Genomic DNA, 12,485 nt, shown 5'->3' with positions numbered 1-12,485 from the left:
TCCCCACTCCTCAGAAATGAATCAAACCAATTCCCCCAAGCAAATGTGATACCGCGAAGTGAGAAATTTAAGGTTATTCCTACAGCAGAGAAAAAACTTGGGCATTGTGGATGAACACCCACCAGAGGGAAGAATCCTCATGCTAACAAATGCTTTGTGCTAGCAGATGAAGAAAGAAGAGCATTTAATCATTACAAGGAAGGGAAGCAACTGAACGTGTTTAAAGGTTTCAGGCACACGTGCTTCAGAGGAGCACCGAGCTATTTAGCTCCGCTGAGGAGCAGCCAGGTGGAAAGCTGTAAGCAGAGATAGGCAGAAGGGCAGAGCAGATAACATGCCATCCCCCTGGGCTGCCCATTTATTACTCCAGGCATCAATGCGCCAGGGACAGCCTGACAGGCATTCAGCACAGCAGAACGGCACCAAACTGCAGTGTGCCAGCACAGTGCAAACCTGAGATTCAGCCTGTGGCCCATAGAGGGACAGATTTTAATCTGGTTGCGTTTCCATGAGCTACATCAAGCCGCTTTTTGGTTCTAACTGAACAAACACTGCAGCACAAGGTGCATTTCATGTTGGAAGGAGGGAAAGCAGCCGTCCTGTTTGCCACTTGGGAGGACCTCACTTTTGTGAGCCGAAAGAAGGTGCTCCAATTCATTTCACCCAGCTGAGCTCATGCTGTATTTGCTCATCCATAGCAAGAGTCTGAAGGAACCACAGGACCAGCAAGTGAGTCAAAGAGAACAGCCAGAGGTCTGCTGGGACACCACATCAACATACACTCAGGGTAGAGGGAAAGAAAAGAGGCTGTGAATCATTCCTCAACATCTCTCAGCTTCCTGCTCCATCCTCCTCAATTGCCTCAGGTGTGTTTTCTAATGCTAGTGGCTTTTCATTGGGAAGAAACAAATTCATATAGTAAAAGTATCAAGACGATCTATACGAAGAGGAAAGCTTTGTCTATGCTAAGTTGTTGTGATACACACGGCAGTAGTATTTCCCATGCAGGTTCAGATGAAGCATATTCCCATGCATACATTTCCGAAATAGCAAGAAATTAACATCTTATAAAAAATTCCTGTCTATCTTCATATCAGAGGAAAAATATACAGCTCTGAAACGGTGTTTGTTAACTGATCCCCCAGAGCAAGCAGAGGGAACACAAGGCCACACAACAGCTCTTAGGAGGATTTCACATCAATATTTGCATTGCAGAACACCCTCTGCAGCAAAATAACAGCATTTCAAAAGTTGTGATGCTATTAATTAGAAACCAAGGCATTCCTTGTTGAAGTTTTCCTCGCAAGCCAAATGCTGAGCTTAAGCCTTCTGAAGGCCGCTTTCAAGTCAGCTTGCAGCGCTAATAGAAATAGTGCTTCATGGTGGAGCTCCAATCTTTACAGCAGATGGAGAGCTTTGCATACAGTTCATACTAGATTCTGTTTATTACATGCAAATTGTGTTGGTAATTATCTCGCTGATCACACTAAGCAGGAATGACAGGCTGAAACCAAAAGTTGACTCCTTTAACTTGAATAATCTGCTTTATCAGGGAAGAAGGTATGCTTATTTTTCACACTGAAAGGCTAAGAATGACTTCTGGTTAGTTTAATACAGGTTTAATACAGGCTGTTAAAATACACTCGGTATTTTTGCATCAAGCAAATGTGCTTTCTAAGATGAGCTGCCAGATTCTTAGAAATAGAGCTGCCTATAGGGACTGCAGTCAAGAAGCAGACATTCACAGGATGTCATTCACACATCTGCCATAACATCAGGTGAGTTCCTTTCCTCTCTGCCCTCACATACACTCAGGAAGGTACAAGCTCCAGCACTGCAAAGATTAATGGCACTCAGTGCTTTGAAAACGTATGCATTAAGTGTTAATGGTGAGGGTAGAGAGTGTGGAATAGCACTAGAATGAAAGGCAATACATTTCAATAACACTGCCAAACCGTATCAGGGCTTTCCGATTTTGAACTAGAGCTAGAAAGAGCCATTAGGATGAAATTGGCAGCACTGCTGTTCTCTGCGCTGCACACAGGAATCAATTAAAGTTGGAACAGTCAGTACGATAAATCGGCAGATGAAAATAAACACGTGTTTTCTGTTCCTAGATTGGACTGCTCAAACTCTCATCCCAGAAACCAGAGGACAGCTTGTACCACTCACATGAAGGGCTGAATGATTGAAGGGGGGACTTAGCACAGCGTTACTCCGTGTCAACAGATCCCGATCATCACCAAGATTTACTGGAAATAACCAATTGTGGGGTTTCTGTTTTGTATTTTTTTCAATCACCACCTACACCTTTCTTAGAAGAGGTCACTTAACCATTGCTATGGTGGGTTTTTTTTAGGCTTTCACTATAAAAATGCCATATTTCAGATGAAGCATTTCGGAGGGACTCAGCACATTTCTCTTCCACAAGAAGCTCTTCCAAACCTCTCCTATGATTCTAAACTTAAGTTCCTTATAACTTCTATTTGGACAGGCACCTACACAACCTGCAGGCTGCAACACCCCAGCAAGTATTCTTCCCCACAAGGAATTGCTATCATCTCAGCATCACTTCTCCTGATGTCTTTCTCATTACGCTTTGACAACCACCAGAGACCCTTTGACAGTAAGGACAAAGCAGGCTTCATTTGTAAAAACTATTTTTGAGGGGAGGGGAAGAAAGAGAAAAAAGGGCAGGCAGCCTCAGCCGCTGGCTTCAATTTAACATCTCTGGACTCTCGATTGCTTCTTCCATCAACTTCCTGACAGACGCCTTTACAAAGACCTAAATCACTGCAGTCTATTGCGAAAAGTGAAGACTACAAAATGTCAGGGTCACTAAGGAGCTCGCGCTTGGTGTTAACATCAATGTCCTTGTCAGAAATTTAGCAAAATCCTATGAATCACTTTAATTACAAGGGAAGTATTTACTTCAAAAGGATGCCAGATTTTCCCTTTGAATGGGCTCCACCGTTACCTCTACTTTTGTACTAAAATGCATACAATGTGAGATATGCAATACGATACTTAAGACTTCAAAAAGCAAAACACATTGGTGTTGATTTATAGCTGCAAACATGCACCATAATTGTTGTGTTGGGGGGGAAAAAAGTACGTATATTTCACATTTTACAGCCTCAGGGGGAAAAAAAAAGAAGAGTATATCATAGAAAATGGTAAAACAACACTGCACACAGCATATGCGCTGTGGCAATCTCCTGAACTGGCAAGAACTGCTTAGAAATGATCAACACAGCTAATGGGCTCAAAGACAACGTGCTCTCCTCACAGATCACACCAACAGCACAGGGGTGTCGTGATGGAGCTCCTGAAGCCTTGGCAAACTCCTCGAGAAAGACAAAATGTTTGAAGTTCTTAAATGATTTGTTTGAGGTTTCTGTCAGGCTTTGCACACCAGTTTTCAATCCTGTCGTCGTTCCGCACAAAGATATGAAAGAAGTGTTGCCATGAAAACCATCCTGTTGAGTGTAATCTTCGCTTTGTATATACAATAGACTTTGCCTACACTAGAGGCTGTTTCCCTGTAACAAGAGTGATATAATTAAATAGTCGGTTTCAGTAACACCAGATTTACTCTGGAACAGAAATGTTTCGGGTTAATACCTTCAGAAGCATCTTCCCTGAACTCAAGTACCAACGAGCACCCACTGCAGACAGGTAACGTGGCACAGCATCCTTACACCACTGACTAAACCATGACATCCTGAAATACAGGCTCTAATGCTTTGTACTGAATTTTGCAGAAGAAAATGAAAGGGAATGAAAGCCACCTAAATCAGACCTGAAGGCAAGCAAAGATTTCCGAGTATAAACCTAATTAAAATAATTTAAAACAAACAAAAACAAGTTGCAGAATGGCAGAACTTGGACGAGTTGAACAAGTGGAACTTCACATTGCACGTGATTTCAGCTGAGATCACCTGGAAAACACATTAGGAAGTAACCAGCTGCAATCCACAGCCCACCCTCCAACTTACCTCTCTGACACAGGTGATTAATTAAGTTCTGAGGGCACGCACAGAAGACATTTGTTACAGCACAGCAAAACTTCTACATTTGCTCCAATTACATTACTTTCCCTGTGTGATACCTTGGGATTTTATTTTTCCTACTTTGCCTTTAAATAGGCTCCTACTGAACACCATCAATAATCAATAGACACTCAAACATTAATAATTTCTGGTCCTTGACAGTTTATAATGCTTAAAATGGAAACAAAATTAATTTTAGTCCCAAATTTATTATTTCTAGTGATTTTTATGAATAGATTTTGTGCTGGTGAGCGACAGCCCCAAGATGGGCTCCCTGCATTGGGAGCAGCAACAGCTGGCACTGCAGCAAGACAGATCTCTCCCACAGTCTCCTGCCTACGTGACATCCAGAATAGGCCCTATGTAACAAAGCATGACAATAGGAGACAACATTTTCCTTCCTTTGCCAGGCAGCAAATGGACCTGGGGAAAAATACCCTGGGAAAGCAATATACTGTTGTTTCTCTTTTGAGAATGTGATTTCAATAGGGAGAGCCTATATGGCAATACAGGCAAATGCGCACTCGTACACCCCTGGCTCTTGGTACCCAGCTCACATCCCACCCTACACTAAGGCATACTGCTCCTTGGGGTATTAGTGAAAACATGTAAAGGCAGAACAAAGCCTCGGTTCCTTGCACTCAGGAGCCCCACAGCCAGCTATGTTGGCTGAGACGACAGGACAACTTGTCATCGAGCAGAAGAGACCAATGGAGCCAGCAGGGATGCTTGACATCAACGCTGCCACAAGAGACAGCCAGAGCTGTCTAAACTCTTAGCACTCCACTAACCTAAACCTCTCCCTTTTCCTTTTACGTTTTACTGCCTGGCTTCAGCAAACATCTTTATTTCTAAAGGAGGGATTTTTCTTTTGGCTTCACCTCAGCAGATTTGTAATAGAAAAGCACATCAGGACGCACCATGCATTTATTCATCAGGATGCTGGTTTAGCCTAAATAATTATTAGTTTGGGCCCTTCAAAGAAGGTGCAGACTAATTTAGTCTCAAAGTCTGCAGCCTAATTAGAATATAAACTCTCTCCACAGTACTAACGACAACTAAATCATAAATTACAGTTTACACAAAGGCAAATTGAGAAGTATTCTAGGGCTGCCTTGGGACTGCGATAAAAAACATGTGTTTTCTACGACTGATGATATGTAGCATATTATGACGTGAGGGTTTAAATGTCAGATATCTACAGGAACCTATTTCTAGTACACCCTCCATGAAGAGGGTCTTTAAAACAACCTTGGATTTAGTGACCTTGAGGGGCTTTCTCCACCTTGCTCATTCTATGACCCCGCAGAATCCATGTACGCTGTGGGATTATCAACAAGGATATTATTTTCTCCAGTAAACCATTATTTAAAAGAGTTTTTAACCCTCAGTAACACGAAGGTTCAGTGAAGCCAACCCCTGAGCTACCTGGCTCATACTGTCACTGACACTGCCATATGTTCTCTGATACAATACGCTCTTGCAGCAATATGTTAACCACAATTAACATAACACAGTTACTGTTTCGGACCACATTTATTCAGTGACCCGAGGAGACCCCAGTCTGCAGCAATAATGAGCCCAGTGGTACAGAAAGAAGTCATCTCTATTTCTTCAAATGAGCTCCCTAAATGATCCCTCAAACAGTCTCTCATTGTGGGCCATGCAGGTCTATGTTTGGAAACAACTTACATCCAGATCCTATTTTGGCAGTCAGTGGCTACATGGCTAGAATAACCAGACACTGCATTAGGGCAGGAAACAACTAAACTTAGGAAATAAATACAGCTTAAACCATCTGCTTGTCAGCCTTACAGGTCTCGTGTTTGTTCTTGAAAGCTGAGAAATGATTTTAATTTTGGTTAAGACTTGTGCAGAATCAATGCTTTGCTTCTCCAACCAAAATGAGAGAAGATAATCGAATTTTCACATGCAAAATGTCCATGATTAAATACCCAGATACTCCTGATAAGCCTGTCTACTCTTAAAATACACACCGTGCTAGATCTAACGGCACTGAGAAGCATCTTTAACCTCACCACAATGAGAAACCTGCAAGTTACACAACAGGGAATGATTCACTAAAGCAAAACCTGAACAAGAAATGTTAGCTGATGCAACCTCACCTCACCTCACTGCCTCTGCTATCACCAACAGTTTGCAGCGGGCAGCATGAGCAATGAGTGACTGCTGCACTTTGTGACACTGTTTGGAAGATGATCAGGAAAATAAAGTCTGAAATATCTGTTTTGAAAGCACACTTATCACCCAGACTCCTGTTTCCTCAACCCCTTCACGATGCCTCTCAGTTCTCCAACTTCTGTTTCAGTCCAAGGATGGTGACTGGGCTGTGGGCACCCACACGTCAGAATAGCAGACATTGCGGGCTGTTCTAATTCATCTTGACAATGATATTTCTAGCATCCAAACTCCTCAGAAGTTGAACAGTGTTTAATTAATTACTCCCGGTTTGTGTGCGTGTGTCAATGTTCCCAGAATAGGATATTCAAAAATAACCCGCAGGGAGGACAGAATGCCTGCGTCTACTGCCCTGACTCTAAGAACACACTTCCCATTTAAAAACATATCTGAAAAGCCAGCAGGGACTCTGGTGGGCAATTATTATTTCAAAGGCCAGCTTGTTGGTATAAACTGAAGGAGATTTATGAACAGCTTTCTTCCCTCAGCTGCTTCAGAATCAGTAATTATGCTCAAATGTTGTTTGGGTAAAAGGATTATAGCTCGTTTCAGTGTTAAGTCAGAAACTGTTTCTCACTGTTGGGGAAAGGATAACAGGACAGCACAGCAAGGAAAGGAAAGTGTTTTCAGTGAGCACTTCTCTGCTCGTGGTGGTTTTGGTGAGCACCCATGGCTGGAGCTGGCCACAATGGTACACAGACAGCAAAACCATCCCTGCATAAGGTTTGCGAAGACATTTCCCCTTGGATAAACAAAAGAAATGCTGGAAATAGACAGGAAATAGAGCAACAAGGGGAAAAAATATATATATATAAAATTTGGCTTACTTCTCTATCAAATCCAGCGTGACTCCTGGCACCAGCCTGACACTCTTCTGCATACAAAACCTGTGGGGGAGAGAACAAAAACAAAACACACTTATTATATATTTAACTGCAAGGTCTGTGGAAAAACACACAGAGGAAGGTTTCTTTAATACTGCGTTTCTGCTTTTAAAGTAGTGTTTGAGTGGAAAACTTTCCCCCAGCACAACCACAGTCACGCTGGGCTCTCCATTTCTGTAACACTCGTGGTTATGCGGCCGTTTCCAGTGCTGGGTGTCAGAGCCAGGCTCTGTCACAGTGACAGCAATCCGGTGCAGGGGGGGAGATCCCTTGGGAGGGAAGGGGGAATGGTGCCCAGCATCCCTGAGGAGCCAGTGCTGCAGGCAGGGCAGGTGAGGGAGGCTGGGAGCAATGTGTCATGTTCAAACATCACAGTTATTTAATTAAAGAAATGCTGACTCCACTTCCTCAGCACTACAAGTACTGCTCCTCCAGGACTGTCATCAGCACCGCACTGTGCTGGGCACGGGTGGGAGGCAGCCAACAGCACCACAGCTGGGATGTGCTTTGTGGTTCAGAGAGCAGAGCTGGGAAACCACAGCTCCAGGAGGAATAACAGAGCTGTCAGCTGGAGAAATGACTTCCTCTCTGTGTCACTACAATGCCGGCCTGCTTCTCAGCATTCAGATATCTGCTCTCTGCTGTGGACGAGCTCACTCTGCAGCACAAGGGGCTGGTATTCAACCCCTACACCAGAGCTGAGGCCCCGCAGCAACCGGGGTTCCCCAGACCCTCCTTTCCATGACACCAACACAGCACAGAACAATTATTTCTCTGAAGATCAAGACGTGCCGAGCTCATTTTGAAACCTTTCAAACACTCTGGATGTCCCCATGGTCCTCTCACCTGCAGGACATCCATTATTGCCAAGAACAGGGATGGGCTCTGAAAAACCTAAGTGCTCTCCAGGCTGCTTTCCTGAGGTGTGTGCCATTCATCACAAAAAAAAACAAACAAAGAAAGGCATGAAACCATCTATGAGTGCTACAGCAGAACCCCTATCCAATCCCAGACGCCTTGCAGTGCTGCATTACAGAGCCTCTGAGGGAAACACCACTCTCAGACAAACACTGTGAGCAGAGATCTCAGCACGGCAGAATTAGGTTATTGGAATCAGACTGGAATCTCCCTGCAGACTGTGGATGCCAAAACACTTTCTCACTGTGCTGCTCAATGTCTCTACATTACGACATATCTGAAAGGATTAAAGCACAGCCCGCACAACTTCAGGCTGTTACACATTTGTTTACCACAAAGAAAAGGGTTCCACCTATCACCACGTCACACAGCATTTTGTATTTACTTCAGAAGCCTCTCGTGTGAGTTATGATATGACCTAAGCACTTAGCAATACTTTACAAGCTCCAAGATTAATAGGACAGAGCTGCAAGCAGCAAGGCATGCTGCAGAAGGATGAGCTGCCAGCCCCACAGTGCAGCCTGGCTCCTTGGGCAGGCAGCAAGGGAACCTGATCTGATGAGCAGGGCCTCACCTGGCACTGGAATGCATTTGCCTCGGGGCAAACAAATATATTAGCCTCCTTTTTGCAAGGGCATCTCCCGAGCATGAAGCTTTCAATTACAGCTGTTTGGACAAAGAAGCAGAAGGCTTCCCCGTGCATACAGATATTCAGGACATGTCTACATGAGAAATGCCACTGTGCCAACATCTCCATTATCTGCAGCAGTGAGACATGCACACCTTTGAGGGTCAGCTATAAAGACATTCTCAAGCACTAAACGAGTTGCACAGCTGTCACTTTGCACTCTCCTTAGGGAGCTGCACTGTGGGCAAGGATGTAAATAAACTTATATCTCAGCTATTTTGGCCAAGCCTTGGCTCCTCAAAGTTGACAACACACAAGCAGACTGCATTTGACTTTGTTTTTTCTTCTCTCTCTTTCCTCACCACAGATCTGTTTGATATCCACCTGAATGGGAGTAAAGCAGCAAGCGCTCACTGCTTCTGTCTATGCTTCATCTATTGGGGCACTTTAAAAATCCCCACCTCTGAAAATTTTGAAAGAGATGAGTTCATTAAGACCCCATGTAACTGCTACCAGACTATCTGCATTTCCTCTCTAACAAGCAGTGATTGCCAAGAAAATGTACTTGTAAACAGAATGTTCCTCATCCTGTATCTGCAGCCTCCCTCTCATCACTCCAAGGCTCCAAACGTGATGTCTCAAGTGGATGGTTGGTATCATCAGGCAGGAGATGGTGGAGCTGCAGTAGAAGTACCAGCACACACCAGGTGATGGAGAAGAAAAGCAGCAACATGCACAACAACGCTCAGATTCCTCTCAGATAACCCATATTTTGGAACTCAGTTTAGTTAGAGAAGTCTAAGCCTAGGACACAGGATTGGTTCAGTTAAACCCTCTCCAAACCTTCCAGCAGAAGTGCCGAACGCACACATCAGAATGAAATACTTTAAGCATTCAACTGACCCAACACAAAATCAGCTGTCAGGAGTCAAGCATTTACTCTCAGGCACTTACAAGCTTGCTACACATGGGTCCCAATGCACACAACTGCACATTTTAAATCCCTGACTCTGAGCTGCTTCCAAACTTTATTTATGGCTTGTTTTCTTGTACTTTTCAGGAACCCCATAACCTTACGTAAGTGGGTCCTTCAGACAGTCCAAGTAATCACAGCCTTCTCCTCCAAGTGTAAAACTGTGATATTACACTTGCAGCTTGTTCATGTCTTAAGGGACTGACAATAACATCAGCACATGACCCACCACCAATCACAACTTCCAACATCACTGCTGTTTCATTGCAGACAGTGCAAAAGACACGTAGATCTGCACAAAAATTAAACCAACTCTATTCTGATTTCTACCTCTCTCTGCAATAGCTGGGTCTCCTTGGTTAGGTCAGCCAAGATTGACAATCCATATGTCTTATCTTTAAGCTTGCCTTATATATAGTTGCAAGACACATTAGGAACGTCAGCTCTCAACAGTGAGTACATGAGAAGACAGTCGGTGTGAAGCTACACAGAGCTCAGACACAAGAGCTCTGAAATTGCCAGACGGTTTGATTATGAGTTTCGTGCACCACATTCAGGGCACCACTGATCTATCACCAGCAGCTTTTTTTTCTCCCCTGACTGAAGTGGATGTAATTCCATTTGTGAAGTGATTTTGTCCATCAATTTATTCCAAATACGCACGTAAATGGGATGTATAGGAATTTATTCACCCAGCTTTCATCTGCCTATAAGCTCCATATGTGAAACCTCATTAACCCATCAGTCTGGACTTGCAAAAATGTTTTATTTCAAAAATTATCCTGCAGAGTTCAGGGTCAGCTTTAACAAAAGGGCCCAACTGAATTAGAAGAGCATCTTTAATGACAAAGGCTTATGACTTCTGGTTAAGTGCCTGCCTCAGAACACTGACATACAGCTTGCACTGAGCAACTGGATGCGGAGGGCGGTCTGGCTCCACATCTATTCTTTTTAACTGCAGTGAATAACAACAGTCTGCAAAGCAAGTTCTTATTTACAGAACTTGCATGGATTCAAACACTTCAGTAATAATGCCAATCAATAGAGAATATAAAAGGAGTGTGATCGGCAGACAATAGAGGGCAGGTGTGTTTTTTTTTAATCCATGCAATAAGAAGCACTGCACATCATGTTTGGAATAGATATAGTAGTAAAAGACTCACTAACCAGGAGTTAGCACAGCACCCACCTGCAACAGCACCAAGGGTAGCTGAGGTTCATGGTTTTAAATCCTTTACCTGAAGAGCATTCTGACAATGCTTCCTGCCAAACACAAGTGAGACAACTCCAAGCATCTCATGCTTACACCGGGAGCAGTTCTGCTCGAGAACCTGCCCTGTCACCCCCCAACCATGTTCCCATGGAGATTCAGCAACAGAAGACTCCTCAACAGATCATAATACCCAGGAAAACCTTTCTCAATACTTACAAGTTGTGCATTAAGCACTGTTGTGTAAGGGGTTATATGTTCAGAGGGGACTTCCTTCCAACAGAAACAGCTCTTCCTGAGCCTTCATGTCTTCACCTTAACAACCCCTCAGACTCAAGCACAGCTCTGTATTACATGAGAACACCTTCACTTTACTCAAGAAGCTTCAGTTTGCTGCAAACCAGCTCATCTTCAACAGAGATTGAATCTCACGCTATGAATTCCTACAAAGTCTTTACAAAACAGTGAAAACAACACAGATTGACCAGGATTGCTGCGTCTTTGCAGTATTGCTTTAACTCACATTCACTATAATGAGTTGCTCAGAATAACCTCAAGCCTCAGTACAGACAACCTGAAAAGTAATTGTTGTAACACGTTAACACGGAGTCTGGATAAAAATATTGTCCCTGGAACTTGAGCTTAAACCTTCATTTGCTGAATCTTTGTTGCTTTTTGTTTTACTTACTGGTTTTGCACTCATTGGCCCCAGTCAGCTCTCCCTGAAGCACTGCCAAGCAGCAGTTGCACTGGAAGCCAGCGTGCTCCTTCCCCCACTGGCCTGGAAGTGAAGCATCCCACTCTCTCAGGATTAGAAGAGATTAAATGACTCTGGCTAAACAGCAGGCTCAACCCTGTCGCAAGTGCTCACTTGGGAGTTTTAATGAGTGCCTAATACTGCAACCACACTCATCTTAGGTAAATAATATAATTTCTAATTTTTCACAATAGAAAAAGTAACACGAAAAGGATATGAAAGGAATGAGAAGAGTGCATGGCTGCCTCTCTCATTCAGAAGCTTGCCATTCCTTGGCATTCCTAGCCCAATCTCCCACAGCTTCAGACTCCAGGTCCCTGACACATGGGTTGGAAAACTATTTTCTCATTAGCCTTCCCAAAATTTCCTTCCTAGATAATCCTCATGTCACTGCAGCTCTTTGCCCTGCTAAACTATCAAAGACTTTTGCCTGTGCTTACAAGCAAAAGTTAGCTATTCAAAGGCACTATGGGTCTAAACCAGAACCTGGCCACATTAAATCACCTTATTTGCTGCTTTTAGAACGCAGAGAGAATCTAAGACTTGTGAAGTTATTGTGAGCATCTCCAAAAGCCACAACTCTTGCAGATGCAGTGACTCAGTTGCTTATGATTGTCTGCCACATCTGTATGTTTCTGCCTATTTTAACCTAGTCTAGCTAATGACATGGCGTTTTTCAATTCTGGACTACATATAACCTTAAGAGAATCAACTGAAATGTGCTGATAGGAATGAATCAACAGAGCTCTGTACCTGCAGGCACACACTGGATTCCTGACACCACGTCCTCAGCTGGCTCCAAACTGCTCCTGCTCCTCTCTGCTGTTGGGTAAGAACACTGTTCTTTGAAAGCTCCTCCTGTAT

The 12,485-nt window shown here is 43.6% G+C and overlaps 1 protein-coding gene across 6 annotated transcripts in view; it reads right to left on the bottom strand.

The window, feature by feature from the left end:
* The window catches only part of RPTOR (regulatory associated protein of MTOR complex 1), a 112,977-nt gene that overhangs the window by 64,687 nt on the left and 35,805 nt on the right, over positions 1–12,485 (bottom strand). For all 6 annotated transcript variants that reach the window (XM_015880020.3, XM_015880022.3, XM_015880023.3 and 3 more), the window contains exon 7: positions 7,079–7,138. In XM_015880020.3, the coding sequence (XP_015735506.1) occupies positions 7,079–7,138 (60 nt within the window). The remainder of the gene's footprint in view (positions 1–7,078; positions 7,139–12,485) is intronic.

The sequence above is a fragment of the Coturnix japonica genome, chromosome 23, assembly GCF_054131305.1.
Source record: "Coturnix japonica strain WE chromosome 23, WE-NBRP24, whole genome shotgun sequence".
In the NCBI taxonomy this organism is placed as follows: domain Eukaryota; kingdom Metazoa; phylum Chordata; class Aves; order Galliformes; family Phasianidae; genus Coturnix; species Coturnix japonica.
This window is presented reverse-complemented; position numbering and strand designations above follow the sequence as displayed.